Source organism: Kogia breviceps, chromosome 7, assembly GCF_026419965.1.
Source record: "Kogia breviceps isolate mKogBre1 chromosome 7, mKogBre1 haplotype 1, whole genome shotgun sequence".
NCBI classification, from domain to species: domain Eukaryota; kingdom Metazoa; phylum Chordata; class Mammalia; order Artiodactyla; family Physeteridae; genus Kogia; species Kogia breviceps.
The window spans coordinates 101158068-101183131 of record NC_081316.1 but is presented as its reverse complement, the minus strand read 5'-3'; the positions used below and the strand labels follow the sequence as shown (position 1 = coordinate 101183131).

General features: G+C 39.4%; 3 protein-coding genes across 8 annotated transcripts in view; 2 read left to right on the top strand and 1 right to left on the bottom strand.

The window, feature by feature from the left end:
* Positions 1 to 1159: 1159 nt before the first annotated feature.
* On the bottom strand, positions 1160 to 5229 carry CFAP68 (cilia and flagella associated protein 68). The gene is made up of 5 exons (XM_067038925.1): positions 4540 to 5229; positions 3307 to 3446; positions 2288 to 2518; positions 1697 to 1763; positions 1160 to 1460 (listed from the first exon to the last, which is right to left on the bottom strand). The coding sequence occupies exons 2-5, from the start codon at positions 3397 to 3399 to the stop codon at positions 1291 to 1293; spliced, it is 561 nt and encodes a 186-aa protein (XP_066895026.1). The 5' UTR covers positions 3400 to 3446; positions 4540 to 5229; the 3' UTR covers positions 1160 to 1290.
* On the top strand, positions 4972 to 9763 carry FDXACB1 (ferredoxin-fold anticodon binding domain containing 1). 3 transcript variants are annotated; one of them, XM_059069485.2, is made up of 5 exons: positions 4972 to 5186; positions 5420 to 5576; positions 6439 to 6642; positions 6804 to 6962; positions 7702 to 9763. In XM_059069485.2, the coding sequence occupies exons 1-5, from the start codon at positions 5015 to 5017 to the stop codon at positions 8882 to 8884; spliced, it is 1875 nt and encodes a 624-aa protein (XP_058925468.1). In that variant the 5' UTR covers positions 4972 to 5014; the 3' UTR covers positions 8885 to 9763. The 3 variants fall into 3 exon arrangements, with proteins under 3 accessions (XP_058925468.1, XP_066895025.1, XP_066895024.1); XM_067038923.1 differs by lacking the exon at positions 6804 to 6962 and having other exon boundaries at positions 4977 to 5186; XM_067038924.1 differs by lacking the exons at positions 6439 to 6642; positions 6804 to 6962 and having other exon boundaries at positions 7702 to 9757.
* Positions 9764 to 12576: 2813 nt separating this feature from the next.
* Positions 12577 to 25064, top strand: part of ALG9 (ALG9 alpha-1,2-mannosyltransferase) — a 96235-nt gene continuing 83747 nt past the window's right edge. For 2 of the 4 annotated variants that reach the window (XM_059069479.2, XM_067038922.1), the window contains exons 1-4: positions 12577 to 13223; positions 14139 to 14277; positions 15340 to 15474; positions 19946 to 20016. In XM_059069479.2, coding sequence (XP_058925462.1) covers positions 13093 to 13223; positions 14139 to 14277; positions 15340 to 15474; positions 19946 to 20016 — 476 coding nt within the window. In that variant the 5' untranslated portion in view covers positions 12577 to 13092. Of the gene's footprint in view, positions 13224 to 13276; positions 13730 to 14138; positions 14278 to 15339; positions 15475 to 19945; positions 20017 to 25064 lie in introns of those variants that run through there. The other 2 variants (XM_059069473.2, XM_059069475.2) reach the window with 1 other exon arrangement.

The following is a 25064-nucleotide window of genomic DNA, read 5'->3' as shown; positions in this document are numbered from 1 at the left end:
GAGAGGTCACAACAGTGAGAGACCCACGTACCACAAAAAAAAAAAAAAAAAAAGACAAATAGGCCAATGGAATGTAAGAGAGGCCAGAAAAGAAACAGTTCCAGTTCCAAGCATACACAGATACTCGATTTATAATAAAAATGGCTTTGAAGAAAGTATGGTCTTTTTAATAACTAATATGGGGACAACTGGAGATAGCCATAAAAAAAATAAAACTTTGTCAGTATCTAACATCATATATAACATAAATTCCATATTTATACCCGTAACATAAAATAATGAAGGTTTGGGAGGTAATATATGGGAGATATATCCCAAATATTATATTGTTATCTTAAACAGGAGACCAAAAAGATTGGAAAACACTGATGTTTAGCCATGTTAAGACTATTGTCTCCCAGTATTCACCAACCCTAAACTATTCACAACCTTTTCTCAATTGCTGCCAGTTCCCCACAATGAAAGGCCCATCTTAAACCAGCTGAGTCATCCCAAATTCCTAAAAATACCCTACCCTAACATCATGCTTTTCAATCATTATCAAGACTGTGTCAAGTTGAGGTTCTTCCTTGCCAAAGGCTTAATAAATAACTCAGTTTTGTTTGATCAAGTTTTCTTCGGTGACTTTTGTGGGGGAGTAAAAAATGGACAGTCCTTATCGTTTTTAGATATAAACTGAAATATTTATAGATGAAATGATATAATTTGAGAAAAATTTAAAAATATAGAAAGTAGATAGGGATAGATAAGATTGGTTATAACCATTGTTGAAGGTGGGTAATGGTACACGGGAGTTCATTATACGATTCTGTCTACTTTTGCATGTCTTAAATCTTCTATAATAATAAAAACAGTTATTTTTCTTTTTCTAGTCCTTAAGAGGGGATATATTCCTTAAGGTCACAGTAAATGTAAACTATCTGACCATGACTACCAGGCTCACATCCAGAAAGCACCTAGCCAAATGTATCCTAAGTCATGATGGATTTTGCAGTTCTGCCCCTAATGGAAGGCAGGGAAAAGCAGAGTGACTGTAGCTTTGAGAGAAATAATTCTTTTTAAGGCCTTCCTACAACACCTGTAATGTAGACCTAAGAGTAGAAATAATTAACTTAAATTTGACATTTAAATCTTGGTTTAAAAAAAAAGGAATAGAGAATATGTTTTTGTGCTTTATTTATTCAGAGAGTAAAATTGTGCTACAGTCAGCTAAATTCTTAGTTGTTCTTCGAATGTGCTCTTCCCTACCTTCTACACTGGAAAAATGAAACTTCGTATTCTTTCTTAGAATCATGGCCTCTGAAATTGGCAGTTATTCGGATTCCACACACACACAGTGTGATGCTCAATTTGAGGCTCTGAATAGCTACTCATGTAAGTTGACTTTTCTGTGCATTTGTATGGAGGAGGAACCAGCTCAGGTTGATGTCCTGGAAACCAGTGAGGCTCTCGCTTAAACCCTGAGGGAAGAGAAAAGAGAAGGACTCTTAGTAACCAATCTCGTTCTTATTTCTGAGGGAATAGACAGTGAGGGAATAGACAGTGAATCCTGTCAAAATTAAGAAAACAGAGAAATCATTCACTCATTCATTCACTTATTCACTCATTCACTTTACTTTTATTTGTGTTCCTTCTGTGTTCCAAGCACTGAGTTAGGTCCTGAGAATATAAGAATTAAAAAGAATAGTCCACCTACTATGGGTTGAAAGTGGTATTTTGTTGTTGTAGCTTGTATCATATGTCGTTTCAAAACAGTGTCCAAACTGCAAAGAAAAAGTAGTAGATTAAAAATACAGGAGTCTATAACCAATACTGGGAAATACAGGACACAATGACATGAATTCTAACAGTCTCTGTCATATTTTAGATTGACTATAAGTCTATATGTCACTAGCCTATATCCTACTAATGTTCATATCCTTTGTTGGTTTGTTTGTTTAGGAGATTTAAGTGCAAGATGCAGATAAACAACAAGTCTAGGTAGGCAGGGACCAGGGAAGAAGCTACCCTAAGTCAAAAGACATTTTATATATATATATATATATATATATATATATATATATATATATTCCTGTAGATTGATGAAGTCCAAAGAGAAGCAAGAGAAAAAGCATGCTACCCATCCTTTCATTACCTTACACTGAGGACTGTTGCCCTTTCCCAACCACTCAATGAACAGATGTCTGAGAGATCTCAGCATTGGAAGTTATCAGATTCCTGCCTCTCAAATGGCCATTGGTATTTCCTTTTCTAACAGAAGGAAACAAAGAAGAGATAGTTCCATTACCTGGGAAGGGAAGGGTTTGGGCTGCACGATACTCTTTACATCATATCTTTCCTGGTTCCAGTTGCCCATGAGGGTACGGTTTGAATAGGCATCTTCATTAGTGGTGCATCTCCATCCATACTGGAAAAACTTGGACATATCATTCCAATCTGTCCACACTTCAGCATGGCCATCTGCATTAATGAGGCTGCCACAGTGCGGGTTTGTAAGGAAAGAGGTGAGGAATGCTCTCTGGGAAAAGGCAGGAATAGAAAAGCTTATTGCACAAACCAGAGAGCAGAAAAGGCATCCCTTTCTCTTCCTTCACCAAGCATAACATAACACCTTCTAAGAATCTAGGCTTTCCTCCCAGTTTAATGCTTGTGTTTCTGTTTCTTTCTCTCCAAGTTCATGAATCCTTTGACCTGCCCTCTCAATCAGCAGTAGTAGGTGACTATATAGATTAAATGTCCCCCCCGCAGAAGACAGGAGAACTTCAGTACCCCCAATACTATATGGAGAACTAGAAAATGGTCTGGTAAGTTTGAGATGTAGGAATTTAAGGACTAAGAGTATTGCTATCGTCAAAAGAAACAGGGAGAAATGAGAGTTGGATAACTAGATAATACAATAAATGATCAATAAATGATAGTTTCTTTCCTTCTGGGCCCAGATCAAATGTCACTTCTCAGGATGTGGCATTCCCTTTTCATGATGCCTTCCCTCAAGTTAACTTCTCTTTCACTTGTCTCACACAGAACTTAATGTTCACATCTTTATATATTTATAACTTTATATCATATGCTAGAGTTCTTCAAGGAAGTGTGGGATCTCCTACACTGATCCCTTGAGGACAGGATCTGTGTCTTTTTCATTATCGTATCCTCTCCTTCTGTCTACCCTCCTAATCAATAGTATTTTGCACATACCAGATGACCAATGTCTGAATTTCAATTTTTTGTAAGTAACTAGAAGCCTAACTATGTTTACATTTGGTTAAAAGATGAGTCTGGTCCCTTGGCTTAGGAGCAAGACAATACCTTCCCTGAAGCTGAGTAATTTGAAGTTGAGGAGCTTGTGTTGTTTGAAGATTTTATAGTAGAGTGACAGAAAACCTTACTCTGCCGTTCCATGTTCTTTAAAGGAAGAGATGTTACCAAACCTGGTCCTCCCAGTTCTCCTAGCAAAGAAAGAATATAGATCACCCAGATCACCAGATGGCCATGATTTGGGAGTCACCACCCACCCACCTTTCCACAGGTAGAGACAAAGCCAACATTGTAGGTTTAACGGTAACTGCTCTCACACCATGTGCCTTTGTGAAGACAGATGCACACACTGATGTCAACAAACAGCATGATGACTAAACAGTAGCTGGTCCTACAAAGTCCAACAGACCAAGTACTCAGACTGCAAACCAAGATGACACCGTCCCTGGGGCTGTAAGGACAGACATCACCACCCACTCAGTTGTCCAAGCCTGAAACCTGGGGCTTATCTTAGACTCTGATTTCTCTTTCAACTCCCTACATCCATTCTCAATCACTAGGTCTTGTTGATTTTTCAATCAGCCCACCACCCTCCATCTCCACTGCCAAGTTCCAATTCAGATCACTATCAGCCTTAGTTTCCATTACTGCAGTAGCCTTCTCTCTGACCTCCTTGCCATCAGCCTTTTTCTCCTCCTATCATTTCTCCATAGGAAAGCAGAAGTTTTGAAAATTAAAATCTAATTGTGTCATCTTCCTATTTAACATCTTTCACTGGCTGGCCACTGTTTTCAGAGCAAGGTTCAAGGTTGTTAAAATGTCTATATGACCTGGTCCCTGCTTAATTTATCCGTCTCATCTGTTACCCACTCTCCCTCAAAGTACATTTCAGCCAAAGTCAGCTGTTGTATTTTTCCACCATGCTTTTGCATATATTGTTTCTTCTGCCTCTTCACTCCTCTTGACTCAGTTAAGCTGTACTTTCCTCCCTTTAGCTTTCAACCCAGGTGCACTTCATCCAGGGGATCTTTCCACTCCACCCCCAAACTTGGTTAAGGTTCCCCTCTGTGTGCTCCCACAGCACCCTGGATTACTCCATTCATAGCACTGCATCCCACCAAATCAGAATTGCCTCTTTTGCTGTGCATCCTCCACCAGACTACAAGCTTGGTGAAATCACAGGCCACATCTTGTTCCTCCATATACCTAACCGCTCTCACAGTCCTGGCACATAACAGACACTCAACATTTCTTGAATGAAAAAAAGGTAGGAAATAGAAGCACCTGGAGAAATTCCGAACAGCAGTAACAGTGGGTTGCAGTCATTTCGGATGAGATGAAGGCTGTTAGAAAATCCTCTGTGTCAGGATGCAGGACACAGCCCAACCTCTTCTTGGCCTCAGCCTGGCCCTGCTTCCTTCACTCAGAACTCGCCTCACCTTCGACCTGTCCCTCGGCACTAGTGACTGCTTGTGACCTCATGTAGGTGTGACGAAGTCGCTCAGGGCTCAGAGGCATCTATTTTAACACTTCCGATAGGGTGAGGGAGTGAGGGGACGCGGTGGTTGGTGTATTATCGCTTTTGCACTCATGGCTATTTTCCTCCTCGGATGTCGCTGCACCAGACTGTCAAGACAACAGGGCGCTCTGGAGCGTCATCAACCAGAGACGGGTGAAGAGGTGCCGCAAGAAACCGGCGAAGGAAGTGACGTATAAAAGGAGCGCCTCCGAGAACGCGAGCTGGGAGCATGTTGAGGCCATGGCCCCTCGGCGCCTCCTGTTGGTTGGGGAGGGGAATTTCTCCTTCGCCGCCGCTCTGAGCGAGACCCTGGATCCGAGAACCAGTCTAACTGCCACCTGCCTCCAGCACCCGGCCGATTTGGCCCGGGATCCGCTGGCCCGGGAGAATCTGCAGCGCCTGCGCGAGCGAGGTAGCGAGGCCCACCCCTCCGTGAAGCCCCGCCCAGCGGTGGCACCGCCCAAAGTGGAAAGGGTGGGCGTGGGGATTCAAGGAATCTGGGGGTTGCTCTTGGACTTTACGTGGACATTTACGTAGAGCCTGCCGTGTGCCTAGACCTGGGTTGTTTTGCACGGTTCAGGTTAGGGAGGGGTTTTTCTCTCGTTCCAGGTCTTAAGACATCCTTCTGTCTATATTTCGTTCCAGGTACCGAGGTACGCTTTGGTGTGGACTGCACCCAGCTGGTAGATGCCTTTGAACTGCAAGACAGAGAGTTTGATCGAATTTATTTTAACTTTCCGCACTGTGGACGCAAAGCTGGAGTAGCTAAGAACAGGGAACTGCTTGCCAAGTTTTTCCAGAGGTGAGCACTCACAAGTGAAATGTTTAAGATGTACATTACATAGTTACTGCATTCAAACATGTTAGTCTGGCAAATATGGCGTACAAGAGAATATACTGCTCCAAAGGAACCCACAATCTAGTTGGAAAGGCAGACATTTAACCCTAAATGCTAAATAAAAGTACTAATAATGTACTGTTGGGCCGGCAAAGGGAGGATCATCTATTTTTGATAATGCAAAATGATGGTAGTATAGTCTAATTTAGGAGCCAGACTGCCTGCATTCAAATCCCCACCCACCACTTAATAGTTTTGTGATTTTTGTGATTAAGTTTACTTGATTCTTACTTGCTTTTGCTTCTTCGTCCATAAACTGAAGATATTAACAGTAACTACCTCATAAAATTATTGTGAACGCAAAACAGTGCTTTATACTATTATACAGTAACACATGATACTAATGGAGGTCTCTTTGGCTCATAGGTGTCATGAAACTTTTCACAGAGGCGGTATTTTAAGTTAACAGGCAGGAGGGGAGTGAAAAGAACAACTTTCTAAGTGGGGAAGAACAGCCTGATCGCTGAATCACATATAGGAGCTTTACAGACATTGACTTTTCAATGAGATATAGATGAACAATACAAAAACAATGTTGGAGAACTCTGTGGTCAGCCACTAGTATCAGTTATGAGTTGAACATTGAATTTAAATTCTTGTTTACTTCCAGCTACTTTTTTTGCATGTTTGAAGTCTAATAGACCTTTGCAAATAGATATGATTGGATTTTAACTATTTCCCAGCCAAACCATATATATGCAGCTAACTCCTATGGTAACTTCTACTTGTTTCTGATAAACGGCTGGTGTTTCCCTACCCCTGTTAGCTGTGCAGATGTTCTTGCAGAGGAAGGAGAAGTCCATGTGGCATTGTGTAGAGGACAAGGTGGGACTCCTGCCGATAAGCCCATGAGAGAATGGCACAACAGTTGGCAAGTGGTTGCTATGGCAGCTCTGGGGGGATTCATTTTAAGTGATGTGCATCCCTTCAGCTATGAGGCTATGCCAGGGTACAAGTGCACTGGATATAGGTAAGTAATAACAGAGTTCTAAGCCTTTTCCATCTCTCTCATTAATGATAAAAAAAATCTCAGAGACCTACTTTTTACTTGTCTATTTCTTGATTCAGTCTCTAGAAATACTTGCTTTCTTTAATAATGACAGACTTAATAATTGCTGTCTATTTGGCCAGGAGTCAAGATAAGTCCTTTCATGTAGAAGGTGCTTTGAACCATATCTTTACCCGGAGCTTACCCTATGAAGGTTTGCAACCAAGAATTTCCAGGATCAAACTGGGTGACCAGTGGTTTTCTTTTCTAGAACCAGAAGTACTTGTAGGAAAGCTGAACAGGTAACCTGATTTTTACCAGAAATCACTTCTGTCTCTAGTTGTATCCTGATTGGCTTGATAGTCAGGCAACCATACATTGAATGGATGCCACATTAATTGTTAATGATGTCATGCTGTGAATACTTGTCAGTCTGGCCTGCACAAGCCTCTTTAGAATTAAAAATTGTCATATTTTCTGCAAATATCATATGATATCACTTATATGTGGAATCTTAAAAAAAGGGTGCAAATGAACTTATCTACAAAACAGAAATAGAGTTACAGATGTAGAACACAAACTTATGGTTACCAGGGGATAAGGTGGGGTGATAAATTGGGAGATTGGGATTGACATATCCACACTACTATATATAAAATAGATAACTAATAAGGACCTACTATATAGCACAAGGAACTCTACTCAATACTCTTGAATGGCCTATATGGGAAAGGAATCTAAAAAAGAGTGGATATATGTATAACTGATACACTTTGCTGTACACCTGAAACTAATACAATATTTTAAATCAACTATACTCTAATAAAATTTTTTTTAAATTGTCATATTTTCTGGTATATTGTAGGCTGTCAGAGTTCTGAGACACATGATAGCTCTCTTTATGGTAGATGATTTGTTTCCTTTCCAGATCAACTTAAGGATAATTGTTTTCTATACAGCTATTTGTGCATTTAACTCTAGCTATGTTATAATTATTAATAATTTTAAGTTAAAAAAGTTTATTTTTGTGTGTTTAACCAGGGGTTTCCTAGAAGCACCTTCATATCATCCTATCAAAACCATAAATGAGAAACTCATTGCTGAATTGGGGAAAGTTTTCCCTCTAAAAAGGCTGAAGTGTTCTTCCCCTTTGCTGCCACAGGCAGACACCAGTGATCTCACTTCCTGCCACTGTGACATCCTATCATCTGCCTTTTGGATTAGTCTCCGTGAAGATAACTCAAATTTTGAGTCCCTGACTGGTGGGACAACACAAGACATGGAGGACTTTCTAGTGTCATCTTCAGAACTCAGCCTTCCCAGGAACCCTAGAAGAGACAGTAAGGAAGAAGCTCAGGAAGGAATGTATGGCCAGGCCAAGGTCTGCCTTAGACCTTCTCTTCTAGTTCATGTTCAGGCTCTAATCCAAGCACCAGACTTCCTCCCAGGTTCTCTGTACATCCTCAGTGGACCTGTCTTTCAGAAGTGCCGCATCTCACCTTCCACGATGCCAGCATTTCATGAGACTTTGTTTATCCTTGGATTTAATAAAAATCTGAAGGATGGCTGTCTTCAGTCACTACTGGATCATCTGAAGGGCATTCTAGATAGCCTTCTGACCCAGACATTGCTCGAGGGCTCTAAGCTGGGCAGTTCAGTGGAATTTGTCTTTCAGCCACCTGGGGAAGATTATATGATTACTGTGAAGTCTCAAAATTTTGGCCCAGATTGTGTTAAGGATTTGATTATTGGGTCTGTTACCACGTCTGCTACAAGCATCATACACAAAGACCAGTGTTTTGCGTGTGTGTCTATGAACTTGGACCTATTAGCCATGCTTGTCTGGGGTATCTCTGATTGGAGGATGTTGTGGACCTTTGATAAGCGTTTCCTGAAGAATTTTGCTGCTGGGAAAATAGAACCCTTTAAAAGCTATTCCCTATATCCTCCATACTATGTGCATGATATTAGTTTTTGGTTAGATACAAAGAAAAGATTTGATGAAGTAGAGTTTCACACTGTGGCCCGAGCAGTGTCACAGGACACTGTCATATCCATACAATTCCTTAGTCGTTTTCAGCATCCAAAGACGGAACAGGTCAGCCTCTGCTATAGATTGACCTACCAGACCTGTGACAAGGCCCTCACCCAGCAGCAGGTAGCATCAATGCAGTCCCAGCTAAGGAAGGAGATTCAACAACGACTACATGTGACACCTCGGTAGTTTAGTAAATTCATCTCTACATAGTGATCCTCATGGGTGTGGATGAAAAAGAGCAATTTGTAACCGGTAGTTCTTTCCAGACTTTTTTTTTTTTTTTTAATCTTTTACTTTGTGACTATAGTTACTGATGGTTGACTTTAAAGATACCTGTGACTCGATCACTTAAAGTTCACAGACTATAATGTGAGTGGTGACCTTTGGAGTTGTGCAATATTTTGTTCATGAGTAATGACTAGGAAAACAAACAAAACAGCATCTTATACACTAGATGCTGTAATGCTGAAGCAGTAGAATTTGAGTGTCTCATCAAATATATTTATAAATATATTTTCCGAATTGTCGATTCCTCTTTCCTTAACCCTATCATATCATCTCTCTAAATCAGTTGAGAATAGTTTTTAGAGTCAGACAGACCAGCATTTACTACCTTGGGTAAGTTGCAAGTGCTCCGTATTATTGGTATCATCATCATGTTTATTCTGTGGTTGACTGCTGTTAAAGTCATGGAACTAAGTAAGTGTCACACTTAGAGTTCACACCTGGGTCTGTCTGACTCTTAAAGCCCCTGTTCTTTCTGCCACTTTCTGTTACTTTACTTTTCCTTCTATAGTTTCTTCAACAGTAATCTCCGAACTGTGATTAACTCTACACTTTCCCCCCCTAGATTTTGGGATTTCCTGTTGTAAGCATCTCTAAGGGACATTGGGAGATTGGCTCAGCCCAGGACTCTGCAGAATGGGGTGCTATAATGTGCATTAATGTATGTTCCTGTTAATTAATAGGCTCCACTGATTGGAGCTATATTGTAAACTCTGTGAAGGAAATAACTGTCATATTAATTCGTTTAAAAAATTTTTTTAATTGAAGTATAGTTGATTTAATATGTTGTCTATTTATTCTTGCATTTGGAGAAGAGCATGTGGAAAGGCAAGAATTGAAGCAAAGAAACAAATTAGGAGGTTATTATAATAATGCAACCAAGATATGATGGTGACCTGGACCAGGGTGGTAAAAAGTGTTTGGACTGGGTAATAATTAGAAGGACTTACTGATGATTTAAATATATGTGCATGCATGAATGTTTTGGAGTTAGAGAAATAGAGGAATCAAACAGAATCCCTAGGTTTTTGACCCAAGCAACTGGGAGAATACAAGTGTTTTTAATCAGAATAGGAAAACTGGCATGAGAGTAAGTTTGGGGAGTGAAGAATCAAGGGATGTCTTATGGACACATATGTATTGCTTAGCTCTCCACATAGACTTAAAGCTACTCGAGGACAGGTAATGTGATTTATAGCTTTTTTCCATCCCCAGTAGTGCCTGGTACATGTGAAACCAAGCAGACCCTGCAGAGCCTTCCTGGGGACAGATTCCCCCACCCTCTCCGAGTCTCCTGCCTCTTGTTTGCAGAAAAGCTTTAGCCTCCCGGGCCTTCCCTGAACTCTAAAGAGTAGTTTGGTTTTTTTTTTTTTAACATCTTTATTGGAGTATAATTGCTTTACAATGGTGTGTTAGTTTCTGCTTTACAACAAAGTGAATCAGTTATACATATGTTCCCATATCTCTTCCCTCTTGCGTCTCCCTCCCTCCCACCCTCCCTATCCCACCCCTCCAGGTGGTCACAAACCACTGAGCTGATCTCCCTGTGCTATGCGGCTGCTTCCCACTAGCTATCCACCCTACGTTTGGTAGTGTATATATGTCCATGCCACTCTCTCACTTCGTCACAGCTTACCCTTCCCCCTCCCCATATCCTCAAGTCCATGCTCTAGTAGGTCTGTGTTTTATTCCCGTCCTACCCCTAGGCTCTTCATGACATTTTTTTTTCTTAGATTCCATATATATATGTTAGCATACAGTATTTGTTTTTCTCCTTCTGACTTACTTCACTCTGTATGACAGACTCCAGGTCCATCCACCTCATGAGTAGTTTTTTTGTTCTGTTTTTTTGTTTTGGCCGCGCGGCATGCGGGATCTTAATTCCCTGACCAGGGATCAAACCTGCGTCCCCTGCAATGGAAGCGCGGAGTCTTAACAACTGTACCACTAGGGAAGTCCACCAAAGAGCAGATTTAATCTGAGAAATGAGAAACTGCAGAAACAAAGGAAAACAGTCATGTAAGACAAAATAATGATAGTTTAGCCATAAAAAAAGTCAAGTATCTTTAGTTCCTCCTCAAGAGCCATAGATAATATTTTGAGCCATATCCTTGTATTTTTTATTGATACTAAACCCCTACCAGGTGGAAGAAGTTAATTGCATGCTGATCAGCAGCACAAAGACCCCAGGAGGTTGATGCTGTTGACCCCTGAAATATCAACCTGTTACCTCATCACCAGCCAATCAAGGATGTCCATGAGCTGATCATGCACACCTCAACTCTTTCCCTCACCTTGCCTTTAAAAAACCTTCCCCGAAAGCTTCAGGGAGTTTTGGTCTTTTGAGCATAAGCTGCCTCTTCTCCTTGCAATCGACACTGTATTTTGCTTCAACACAACCTGGTGTCAGTACATTGGCTTTTCTGTGTGTAGGCGAGCAGACCCAATTTTCGTTTGGCATCACTTGGATGAGGTATCATTTGAGCTGCATCTTAAAACAATGGCAGGGTTGTGATGGAAGGATTGTTAGGCAAGGAGGGCGTGCATTGCAGGCAGAGGGTATACATGAGCAGAGGTAGAGATATGGGAGCATTTGGGGTACTTTACAGGCTAGTTGGAACATAGAATGTGTATAGCAAAGTAGTGGGAGATAAGATTAGAAAAGTAGGTTGGGGCTGTAGTACTTTTGAAAATTAATTGGACAGTATTGCACAGGATCAATCTGAGATGGGAAATCCCTGTAAGGATGCACTGTAGTAGACTGGGGTAGAGTCAGGGAGGGGCCTCCACTAGAGTGAAATGAAAAGGAGGTGGTTGTATGAGATATAGTTACATTGAGATGTCTGAATTTGTCAACTAGTAATTTCATGTGGGAATTGAGCAATAGGATCAATCTCCGTTGTTAATACTCAGGAATTTGTAGTATGAAGTCATAACTTGGGACCCTGTCAAGTTTAGCACTCCCTCTATAACCTTGTTTTACTTACTGGTACAGAGCTTCACAGGGTGGGATAGAGCTCTGTGGTTGGGGGAGTAGGCAGAGTGTCAGGAACAGATGAATGACCTCTGAGGGTCACAGGCATGATATCATCAAAGTGCCCAACCTTCCTGGTTGGAAGAGCTTGGATTTTGTAATAAGACCTGGGTTGGAACATGGCTCCATCACTTCCTAGCTATGCAACCTTGGACCTCAGTCTCCTTTTGGATAAAACAAGGTTGTTGTATTATATTTTAAAAGGATAAAGTAAATTAAATGCTTACCATAATGCTGTAGTAGCAATGGCAGTGACTGGTGTCTGGTTGAATTTGCTGCACATAGTTTCTTCAGTCTTTCACTTTTCTCCTCATTCTGTATTCTGCCATTATGGCTTCATCTCTCTGAAGCAGTTAATTAGCTACAGGCTGTCCCTATCACTTGCCAAAATATAAACGACAAGGTGCCAGTGATCTTTAAAGAACTTCCTCTTTTGTAGGTGGCTGTGCTATGATTTTTTTTTTTTTTTTTTTGTATTTTGTTTGTTTTCTGTACGTGGGCCTCTCACTGTTGTGGCCTCTCTGGTTGTGGAGCACAGGCTCCGGACGCGCAGGCTCAGCGGCCATGGCTCACGGGCCCAGCTGCTCCGTGGCATGTGGCATCTTCCCGGACCGGGGCACGAACCCGTATCCCCTGCAACGGCAGGCGGACTCTCAACCACTGCGCCACCAGGGAAGCCCTGTGCTATGATTTTTAACTGAATATCTGCGTACTCGGTGGAATTAATTACTCTCTATTTGCGCTTTCTTTTAAACAGGGATGCTGAAGGACAGTATTTGTAGGAGAGTGGAGAATGGTGAGAAGTGAAGGCAGAGAGAGTTAGAGGGATGGGGGCATGCCTAGAGTTACAAGTATGTGGAAGGGATAGCTATAACGGCCAAAGTAAAGTCTCAGGTCGCATTTCTTTTCTACCCAGGGATTTGCCCCAGTTAGCCCAGAACACTATAATTTAGTCGTGTCTGCGCATGTCGAGGTCTTTTGTCCCTCGGCGGACACCGTTGTTAGCCAAAGGCTATGTCTCCGCGCTCGTCGCCTTCGTAGGGCGCCGAGTTCTACCTTTTTTCCCACTCTTGCCATGGCGAGCCGAGGAGCCCGGCAGCGCCTGAAGGGAAGTGGGGGCAGCGGCGGGGACACGGCCTCAGCCGCCGACAAGCTGCGGGAACTGCTGTGCAACCGGGAGGCGGGCAGCGCAGAACCCCGGCCCGAGTAGGTTTGCGGGCGCGGCGGGGGCGTGGCCGGGCGGCGGGCGGTGCGGGGCTGCCGGGGGAGGGTCTCGCTCGCGCGGTGCGGTGCTGCGCCCGGCCCGGCCCTCCCATCGGGAGGGCCCGCAGCCTCTTCACTCTGCTCATTCTGCTCTTCCAGGGCGGGTGGACGCTGGGTCTTCACCCGCCTTAGATTAGATCCCCCAGCTCGGGTCTCGTGTTGCTAGTGAAGAAACCTTGCATGTCCGTGCGGCTTCTGGCCCAGGCCCAGGGTGGGCTGGCGTCGCGGTGTCTCTGTGGCCGAGCCGCCGTGGGGGATGTAGGCGAGAGCAGAGAGTACCTTTTCCGGCTGTTTCAACCAGCTTCCTTCAGTCCCCTCAGAGTCCCGACCCTTTACTCTTCTGTGTGGGCCCCACCACCTTGCACACCAGCAAACACCTCTCTCTTCAAGCCGGAGGGCTGCAGGTTAAGCCTGCGCTGGGGAGCTGTCAGCATATGGAATTGGAAAAGGTGACGTCCACTGCACAAGTTAGCTTCTGGGCATTTGAACATATGGGGAAATGAATAAAGCCATGGAAAGTAATGACCTTGTTAGGAGAATAAAGAAAAGGCGAATAAGAGCTTGTGGCCTGTAAGTGAGCGATTTGTTGGTTTGGGGTAAGCGGAGTGTCATAGATGCAAAGAACTATAAAGTGCGTGAATTAGCTTACACCTTAAAAGCAGGAAGTAATGACTAACGTTGATTAAGGTCTTAATTCGTTCCTTATTTATTCCACTCAGGACAATAAACGGTTCACCCTTTTAGGTGACTAACTCATGTGCTTTGGTGTCTCTTGACCTGTTGTCCTTTCTGTCTAGTTTAAGCCCTTCTAGTTAGCAGGTCCTTTCTGACACATACTTTTATTTTGCTTCTGAGCAGGTTATCTGGGAACAAAGCAGGACAAGTCTGGGCACCTGAAGGATCTACCGCGTTCAAGTGTCTGCTCTCAGCAAGGTTATGTGCTGCTCTCCTGAGCAACATCTCTGACTGTGATGAAACATTCAACTACTGGGAACCAGTAGGTGATTTCTTTTTTTTTTTTTTTTTTTTTTTTTTTGTGGTACGCGGGCCCCTCACTGTTGTGGCCTCTCCCGTTGCGGAGCACAGGCTCCGGACGCGCAGGCTCAGCAGCCATGGCTCACGGGCCCAGCCGCTCCACGGCATGTGGGATCTTCCCAAACCGGGGCATGAACCTGTGTCCCCTGCATCGGCAGGCGGACTCGCAACCACTGCGCCACCAGGGAAGCCCAGTGATTTCTTTAGTTTTCTCTTTTTGTTCTTGATTTCACTGCTTGGAACCTTGTTATTAATCAAGATACAAATAATAAACAAGTGTGACTATTAGTAAAATAACCTTATTTTCATTTCTGTATTCTAAGCTGATGATTTACCTACTTATTGAAGGATATAGGAATTTGCTGTTATACAAAAAAGGTGTAATTTGTAATTTTCTTAAAAATTTTTTTAAGTCAAAATAATACTTTGAGGTAATTTAAAAATATTAAATGTAAAAGAAAAGCAGAAACTCCCTGTTCCACTTCTTATGGCCAAATCCTTGTCCCCAGAGGCAACCACTTGCTTTAAACTTTTTTGGTTTTTTTTCTTCTGATGTTTACTAAAATAAACAATGTTGCTACATTCTATGCTTATATTGCTGTTTCTTGATTTATACTTTTAAGTCTGTTGGACTCCCTGTTTTAGGAAATGCAGAGGTGAAATTTTCTAATCACATTTTGCATAAAAAAATAAGGAATGCTTAGGGTAGGTAGTTTAAGGAAAATACAAGATTTAGAGTTTTCCTGTTTTAGTTAATGAGTACTTTTAAAACAATAAATAGAGGGTAAAATTCAAGCTTTCAATGTTGGCCAAACATTAATCTTGTAGGATTTATAATGTCTTAATATTTTTCAGTATTGGGTCATTTTGATTCTTATCCATTAGTTTCAAATCTTATTAAGAATTTCAGCAGTTTTGTGTACCTTTGTCTCATTAATACTTTGGCTTAGAAATTTCGCCTGCATCCTCTTAGCAAGGATTTTTGGCCAATGTAACCCTGAATCCATCCATTTTGTACTTTCAGACACACTACCTCATCTATGGGAAGGGGTTTCAGACTTGGGAATATTCCCCAGCTTATGCCATTCGCTCCTATGCTTACCTGTTGCTTCACGCCTGGCCAGCTGCATTTCATGCAAGAATTTTACAAACTAATAAGGTAAGGGCAGATCACTGCTGATCAAGAGGTGGGTGAGTCTCTGGAACGGTTTTGTGAAAAGGATCAAATATATTCGTAGTTAGGAGGGGATTTTTTTTAAGAAGAATCATTTATTTATTCATTATTCAACAAATATTAATGGAGCAACTTTTATTTGGTAGACACTTTGTTAAGTGCTCTGGGTGTAACAATGACCAAATGCCTGCCCTCATGGAATTTATAGCTTAGTGGAGAAGATGAACATTGAACAAGTAATTATAAATGCAGTGGGTCATGGAGGAAAAGTACAGTGTGCAGTGGGTTAGCATATTAGGGAGAGCTTAATTTAAACAGAATACTGAAGGATAATTAGGAGTTAACTGAGACCTAACCTGATTACATTTCAGAAACTTGACTATGATGTGTCTTAGCATGGATTTCTTTGGGTTTATCCTGTTTGGAGTTTACTCAGCTTCTTGAATCTTTAGACTTATGTCTTTTCCCAAATTTGGGAAGATTTTAACTGTTATTTTTTTTAGTGCTTTTTCAGTTCCGCCCTGTTTCTCCTCTCCTGAGCCTCCAATGATGTGAATGTTAGATATTTTATTACAGTCCCATGGATCCCTGAAGCTCTCTTCACTTTTTTCCAGTCTGTTTTCTCTGTGTTCAGACTGAATGATTTCTGTCGTCTTTTTTTCCAGTTCACTGATGCTTTCCTCTGTCTCCTTCATTCTGCTGTTGAGCCTACCCATTGAGCTTTTATTTTGGTTATTGTATTTTTTCAGTTCTAAAATTTCCGTTTGGTTTTTCTTTTTATCTTCTATTTCATTACTGAGACTTTCTGTTTTTTCATTTGTTTCAAGTGTGTTCTTAATTGCTTATTGAAGCATTTTTTACAATGGCTCCTTTAAAACTTTGTCAGGTAATTCTTATATCTCATCTCAGTTTTGGTATCTGTTAATTGAGTTTTTTCCTTCAGTTTGAGATCTTCCTGGTTGACAAGTAATTTTTAGTTGAAACTAGGACATTTCGGGTATTATAGCATGAGACTCTGGATCTTATTCATGGGCCCAGCCTGCTTCCTCTGCACTATTCTGCTTCTCTTTTAGCTGGCTTCTTTTGATACCACTGCAGCTGGAAAAAGGAGAGAGTTCTCCACCTTGTTACTGCCAATTGGGGGCTAGAAGTCCAGGTTCCCAACTAGGCCTCCACTGATACCACCCTAGTGGTCAGGGTAGAGGTACCTCATTACTGCTAGGTTTGGGGGAGGTGGAAGTCCAGGCTCTCCAAGTGGTCTCAGAGGAAAGATATATAGGATGGGGGACTTAGTAGAGAAATAACAATATGCAGTGCTTAAGGTTTTCATCTCCATTTGGATATCCACTGTCACTTCAAATTTGGCATATTTGACCCAAAATCCTACCTCTTACATCAGTGATAGAAACAGCAAGCAAAACAGGAATGAAGATATCTGTTCTCTTGTTCTTTCTTCTAATTTCCTCCTTTTTAGGTTCTGCCAGTGAGAGCCACAGGGCAAGGGGGAGTTGTAGCTTATAGCGTCCCAGCCCCATCATCATAATTAGAGTAGAAAAGGGTGGATTGTTGCTGAGAGACAGTATGGTAATAATTGGCACCCCTAGTGATGGTTACCTTTACAACTTGCTACCCTAAACAAGAACAGCTTTGTTTTGTCTCCCTATGGTTTGAGGTGTGAAATTCTCTGAATTATACACTCAGGAGTGGGATCCTGTACATAGATCCATGGGCTACTTAATTTCATGGAGCACTGCCAGATTGCTCTCCAGAATGGCTATTCAACTTTATACTCCCTGCAACAGTGTTTGGGGTTTCAGCTTCCTGACATCTGAGCACTTGATATTTCTGACTTTCTAATTTTTGCCTTTCTCACGTATATGAGATACTTCTCATTTTAATTACATTTCTCTGACAACTAGTAAGGTGGAGAATTTCTTCGTATATTTATTGGTCACTCATATTTCCTTTTCTGTGAATTACCTATTTACATCCTTTATCTGTTTTTCAGTTAGGTTTTCTGGTTTTCTCTTATGATTTGTAGAAGTTCTCAATAGTACCACCTTGTAGGTTTTAGATACTGGAAATCCTTTCTCTTAGGCTGTCACCTGTCTACTAACTTTGTCTGTGGTCCTTTGTTGAACAGAAATCTTTAATTTTGATAGAGTCAAACCAATTAGTTTTTCACTTATGGTTGGTGGATTTGGGGTCTTTCTAAAAGAAATCCTTCACCACAGGTCACAAAGATATTCTTATGTATTTTTCCCTAGAAACTTTATTATTTTATCTTTCACATACAAGGCTTTAAGTCCATTTGAATTTTATTTTTTATAAATTGTGGAAAGATCCAGCTTTATTTTTTCCTATGTGGTGAACTGGCTTTTCCAGCACCATCTGCTAAATAATTCATCCTTTTCCTCCTGGTTTGTAATACCATCTCTATCATACCTCTCATTCCCATGTATGTTTCTGGCCTTTTTAATTCTGTATCATTGATCAGTTTGTCAGAGAGTACCATACTGCTTCTATTATTATGGCTTTGTAGTATGTGTTAATATTTGGCTGATGAATTTCTCACTCTATCCATTTTTAAATTGCGTTTTATTTTTAATTTTTTAATATTTATGTATTTATTTATTTATTTGGCTGCACTGGGTCTTAGTTGCTGGCTGCGGGATCTTTAGTTGCAGCACGTGAACTCTTAGTTGCAGCATGTGGGATATAGTTCCCTGACCAAGGATTGAACCCAGTCCCCCTGCATTGGGAACGTGGAGTGTTTTAATTGCTGGACTGCCAGGGAAGTCCTTAAAATTGTATGTTAAAGATCATTTTAGAATCAATTTGCCCCTCTCCCAAATTCTGGTAGGTATTGATTGGAGTTGCATTGAATTTATGTATTAATATGAGAATCAATATTTTTAGAGTGTTGGGTCATTGCATCCCTAAAATGATGTATTTATCCATTTAGTTAGGTTTTCTGTGTCTTTTAATAAAATTTAGACAATGAATCCATTTTAGGCTTATCCATTCTAGGATCCATGACTAGGATAATGCCTAGATTCTTTATACTTTTTGTTACTGTTATGAAGAGTATCTTGTTTTCTGTAATTTTTGTAGGAGGTCATTACAGATGAGGAACACAATTGTGAGGAACACAGTTGATTTTTGCTTTTTGATCTTAATTGAAATCTCACTGAATTTCCTTATTAGTGTCAATGCTTTGTCAGGTGAATCTCTGGTTTCTCTTTCATCTGTGCATGTAGAGTTTAGTTTCTTCTATTCCATTCCTTATATCTCATTTCTTTTTTGTGTCTTTTTGCACTAACCCGGCATCCAGTTACTATGTTGAATATTAGTTGCTATGGGAGCATCACTGTCCTGTTCCCAAATACAATTCTTATATTAACTTGTGTTAATTTTTAACTTTCTAAATGTGTTTTTGTACTCTCCTCAACCAGATGAAGGGTCCTTAAGTGTGGATACCTTGTACTAAAATTATCTGTATTCCTAGTAGCATCTAGAGAGTGCTCAGTGTATAGTAGGTTTTCAGTATGGTTTTATTGAATTAATGAATGAACTTGGGCATTTGCTGATCACTTGATTGAACATAATGATGAAAGCTGAAAGTACTTTTAAGTTATATGTAGTAATATTAATCATAGAATATGTTTAAATAGTGCTTATTTTCAGAGGTATTCATTGCTCTTAAACATACCAGTATACTGTAGTATAAAAGCTATTCGGTACAATTCTTATTATTTTGTTATTTTTATTTGTAAAATTCATGTCAATTCCTAAAATTAATAAAACCACATTACAGACATTTGAAAAATAGGAGGAAAAATATGTACCTAAGTCTCACTAGCCTGATATAGCCACTTTTACCATCTTATTATATTTCTTTCTGGTTTTTTCATATACAGTACTTCTGATTGCCATAGCTGTAACTCTGATATATAAATAATGTTATATCATATATTTTCATTTAATATTTTGTAATATAATTTTATAATAATTGTAATCAGTTATTATAATTGTTTAAGAAATGCTTGTTGAATAAATGAGTTTTATATCATAGAATTTTTCCACTGTCTTTGTAACCATAAACTTTGATATGTGTATAATAATCCATGAATAGATATAATTTAACCATTTCCCTGTAATTGAACATTTTATAGTTTTTACTAAATTAGTAGAGCTGCAATTAACATTTTTATGAATAGAACTCCTCCCCTCCCACATTTTGAGTTACTTCTGTGGGCCGGAATCAGAGAAGTAGATATACTTCTATACTTGAATTTAGGGATATGAAAATTTGCATGGTTCTTGATACATATTGCTTTTCAAAAGGATTATACCAATATATAGTTATTAGTGACAAATGAGAGGGGTTTCATCTTTAAGAGTTTTTCTAACTTGTATCTATAACTTCTGTTTTCTTGTTCTGGGTTTCTTTCAGATTCTTGTCTTTTACTTTTTACGATGTCTGCTGGCTTTTGTGAGCTGTATATGTGAACTTTACTTTTACAAGTGAGTATAAAAGCTTTGCTTCTAAAAGTGCTATGAGGAAGCCCAATATAGCATAGATTTTACTCTGTTAGTAGAAGCAGTGTTTAGAAACAGAAAACATTTTCCTTCAAGCTTCTAATATTATATCTAAAGTGCAATTTCTTGTTTGAAACGAACCATTGGAAGGGAATACTTCTAATTATTACTTTCTTTGCTGAGGTGATAAATGGCATATCTTCATATTATTAACTTTAATTATGTTAATACATATCTAACTGGTATTTTATTTGGTAGGATTTAGTAGGGCCCTTTTTTTTTTTCTTCTTTCTTGGTCCTAAGAGATAGGATCATGATTTCTTTCTTCTCCCTTTGAACTTAGCTGATAGGAAATTATTCCCAGTGTGGGACTCACTGCTCCTATTTGCACCCAGTACATTGTCTTTCACCAAGAACCTATTGGTTGAATGGATATTAGTGAAAGTATTAAGCATTTAAGTGTTCCAGTAATAAAAATTACTGTCTTTTTTAACATGAAACCTAACAAACATCGTATCTTAATAATGTTTTAAAAGGTATCTGGACTTAGTAATCATTATTTAAAGTCTTCCCACTGCAAAACAGCCAAAAATATCAGGTAAAAAAGTTCTTTGGCCTTGTCTCTGGGTAGAATAGAGGAAAAAAAAAAAAGAAATCCAGTGTTGCCTTTGAGGATTATAATCTTAAGTTGGTCTTTATAGAGTTCAGGACTGAATTCAAATCACCCACATGGTCCCCTAAACCCCGAGTTGAGAATTTATTTTAAATTGTTCTGGGTTGTTAGTGTTCCCAGGCATCTTGCCAAAAAAAATATAAAATTTCTCTAGAGAAGTGGATCCTTAATAGGTGTCAAAGCATTACCATAGATAAAATTCTAGTGAACAAGAATTTATAGTAAAAATAAATGACAAATTACAGAAGGGAACAAAACATTACGAGTGAGAGCCAGCAGAGATAACAAATCAATAGAAAGCTGACCTGCAAAACTTCATTTATTAGGAATTACTAAAATAAGAATATAAAATAATTACATTTAATATTTTTAAAGAAATAAAAGAAGGAATTGAAAACATAAAGAAGAAACAAGAGACTAAACAATCAATGGAGTGAAAAGGAACTTGCAGAATGGGAGAAAATATTTGCAAACTATATATCTGATAAGAGGTTCATTTCCAAAATGTATAAGGAACTCCTGTAACTCCATAGTAAAAAAAACTAATAATCTGGCCAACATATATGAAAAGATGACAGTATTCACTAATCATCAGGGAAATGCAAATCAAAACCACAGTGAGATCACTTCATATTTGTTAGAATGGCCCTTGCCTAAGGAGGCAAGAATATGCAATGGAGAAAAGACAATCTCTTCAGCAAGTGGTGTTGGAAAACCTGGGCAGCTGCATGTAAATCAATAAATTTAGAACCCTCCCTCACACCATACACAAAAATAAACTCAAAATGGCTTAAAGACTTAAATATAAAACATGACACCATAAAACTCCTAGAAGAGAATAGAGGCAAAACATTCTCTGACATAAATTGTACCAATGTTTTCTTAGGTCGGTTTCCCAGGGCAGTAGAAATAAAAGCAAAGATAAACAAATGGAACCTAATCAAACTTACAAGCTTTTGAACAGCAGAGGAAACCATAAACAAAACAAAAAAACAACCTACAGACTGGGGGAAAATATTTGCAAATGATGTGACCAGCAAGGGCTTAATTTCCAAAATACACAAACAGCTCCTACAACTCAATAACAAAAAAAACAAAGAACCCAATCAAAAAATGGGCAGAAGACCTAAACAGACATTTCTCTAAAGAAGACATACAGGGCTTCCCTGGTGGCGCAGTGGTTGAGAATCCGCCTGCCGATGCAGGGGTCACGGGTTCGTGCCCTGGTCCGGGAAGATCCCACATGCCGCGGAGCAACTAAGCCCGTGAGCCATGGCCGCTAGGCCTGCGCGTCCGGAGCCTGTGCTCCGCAACGGGAGAGGCCACAGCAGTTAGAGGCCCGCATACCGCAAAAAAAAAAAAAAAAAAAAAAAAAAAAAAAAAAAAAGACATACAGATGGCCAGTAAGCACATGAGAAGATGCTCAACATTGCTAATTATTAGAGAAATGCAAATCAGAACTACAATGAGGTATCACCTCACACTGGTCAAAATGGCTGTCATCAAAAAGTCTACAAAAAATAAATGCTGAGAGTGTGTGGAGAAAAGGAAACTCTCCTACACTGTTGGTGGGAATGTTAATTGCTGCAGCCACTATGGAGAACAGTATGGAGGGTCCTTAAAAAACTAAAAATAGAATTGTCATATGATCAGAAATCCCACTCCTGGGCATATATCCACAGAAAACTAATTTGAAAAGATACATGCACCCCAGTGTTTACTGCAGCACTATTTACAATGGCTGAGACATGGAAGCAACCTAAATGTCCATTGATAAATCAATGGATAAAGAAAATGTGGTGTGTGTGTGTATATATATATATATATACATTTATATATATATACATATATATACACACGCATGTGTGTGTATATATATATATATATACACATATATATATATATACACACACACACACACAATACAATACTATTCAGCCATAAAAAAGAATGAAATAATACCATTTGCAACATGGGCAGATCTAGAGATTATCATACTAAGTGAAGTAGGTCAGAAAGAGAAAGATAAATACCATATGATAATCACTTATATGTGGAATCTAAAATATGATACAAATGAATGTATTTACAAAACAGAAACATAGAAAACAGACTCACATAGAAAACAGACTTACATAGAAAACAAAGTTATGGTTACTAAAGTGGAAAGGGGGTGGGGGAGGGATAAATTAGGAGTTTGGGATTAGCGGATACAAACTAATATATAAAATAAACAACAAGGTCCTACTGTATAGCACAGGTAACTATATATTCAATATCCTATAATAAACTGTAATAGAAAAGATTATGAAAAAGAATATATATATGTGTATATACTTTGAATCACTTTGCTATACACCAGAAACTAACAGAACATTGTAAATCAAGTATACTTCAATTAAAAAAAAGAAAAAAGAATGGCTCTTTTTTAAAAACAAAGACAGGTATTGGTGAGGATGTAGAGAAATTGGAACCCTTGCACACTGTTGGTGGAAATGCAAAATGGTACTGCCGCTGTGGAAAACAGTATGAGGTTCCTCAGAAAATTAAAAATAGAGCCACCATATGATCCAGCAAACCCACTTCTGGGAATTTATATAGAAGAATTGAAATCAGGATCTCAAAGCAGTATTTGCACTCCAGTATTCGTTGCAGCATTGGTCACAATAGCCAAGATTGGAAACAACCTAAATACCCAGTGAGAGATGAATGGGGTGGGGGACGTGGTATATAATGGAGTATTATTCAGTCTTTAAAAAGAAGGAAATTCTGCAAATGTGACAACGTGGATGAACCTTGAGGAACTTGTGCTAAAGGGAAATAACTGGTCACAGAAGAGCAAATACTGCATGATTCCACTTTCATGAGTTATCCAAAATAGTTGAACTCATGGAAGCAAGGGGTAGAATTGTGGCTGCCCAGTTTGGGGGCAGGTGGAAACGGAAAGCTGCTAATCAATGGGTATAAAGTTTTACTTATGTGACATGAATTAGCTGTGGAGATCTGCTGAACATTATGCCTATAGGTAACAGTACTGTATTTTACATTTAAAAATCTGTAGAGAAGGTAGATCTTATATTGTGTTCTTACCACAATAAAATAGAAAGGATTAAACAGAAAAAAAAACAAATGAGACTACAAAAAGGACTGGGCAGATTTGAAAAAGAACCAAAGAGAACTTCTAGAAATGAAAATATAATAATTGATATTGAAAATTCAGTAGGTCAAATAACTGATTAGACACTTCTAATAAGTAAACTAGAAGATTGATGTGAAGCAATTACTAAGAAAGTAGTACAGAGTGACAAAAAAAGGAAATATGAGAGGTTAAGAAATGTGTGTGGTAGAGTTGAAAGATCTGATATATATCTAATCAGATCTCGGAGAGATAGAATAGGGAGAGGCAGGATTCAGCGAAGTAATAGCTAATAAGATTTTTCCAGAATCAAAGGAGAAAATATGCTAATCCACAGATTCAGGAAGCCTAACATCCTGAGCTGGATAAATAAAAAGGAATTGGTAAGACTGTGTAAAACAAAGGACAAAGAAGATCTTACAGGTTGACGGAGGACTAATATAAAACCTACAAAGGAATGTCAGGCAGTTAGACCCACAAAAGCATTCTCAAAAGCCAGAAGACAAAAAATATGTTCAAAGTTCTGTGAGAAAATGACTGTCATCCTAAAATTATGTACTCAGCTAAACCACCTTTTAAGACCAAGAGTTAAAGACTTTTCAGACAAAATATAAAGAAAGATCAAACAAAAGCCAGAATTTACCATTAAGAGATCCTCACTAAAGAACCTTCTAAAGGATATATTTAGGAAGGAACAAAATTATTTCAGAAAGAAGCCCTGAGATGCAATAAGGAACCTGAGCAAGAAATTAGGTAACACATAGTTATGTCTGAACAGATATTGACTAAATGAAGCAATGATCACCTCTAATAATGTTTTATTTATAGGGTTGAAAAGGCCTGTAAGAAGTAAAAGGAGGTATATAATTGCTTTAGAAACGTTGACTTAGATAACCATTTATTAAAACTTTGGTGTATCTCTTAGTCTTTTTTTTCTGATAACTGCCATCTATTGAGCAACTCTGTGCCTGGCAGTCCTCTGCGCACTTCACCATGCATTGCCCTCACAGAAACCTTATGCAGTAAGTATTATCATTATCTTCATTTAACAGATGAGGAATCTGACAGATGATGTAACTAGATGAGGGTACCACTGCTAGTGAGTGGAAGGGCCAGGATTTTAACCTGTGCCCATCTGAGGCCTGTTATTTTTCCACTAACTCAGACTGTTTTCCTACTGATACTAGACATAATCTAGCACAGAAAGTATACATTTCCTCTTAG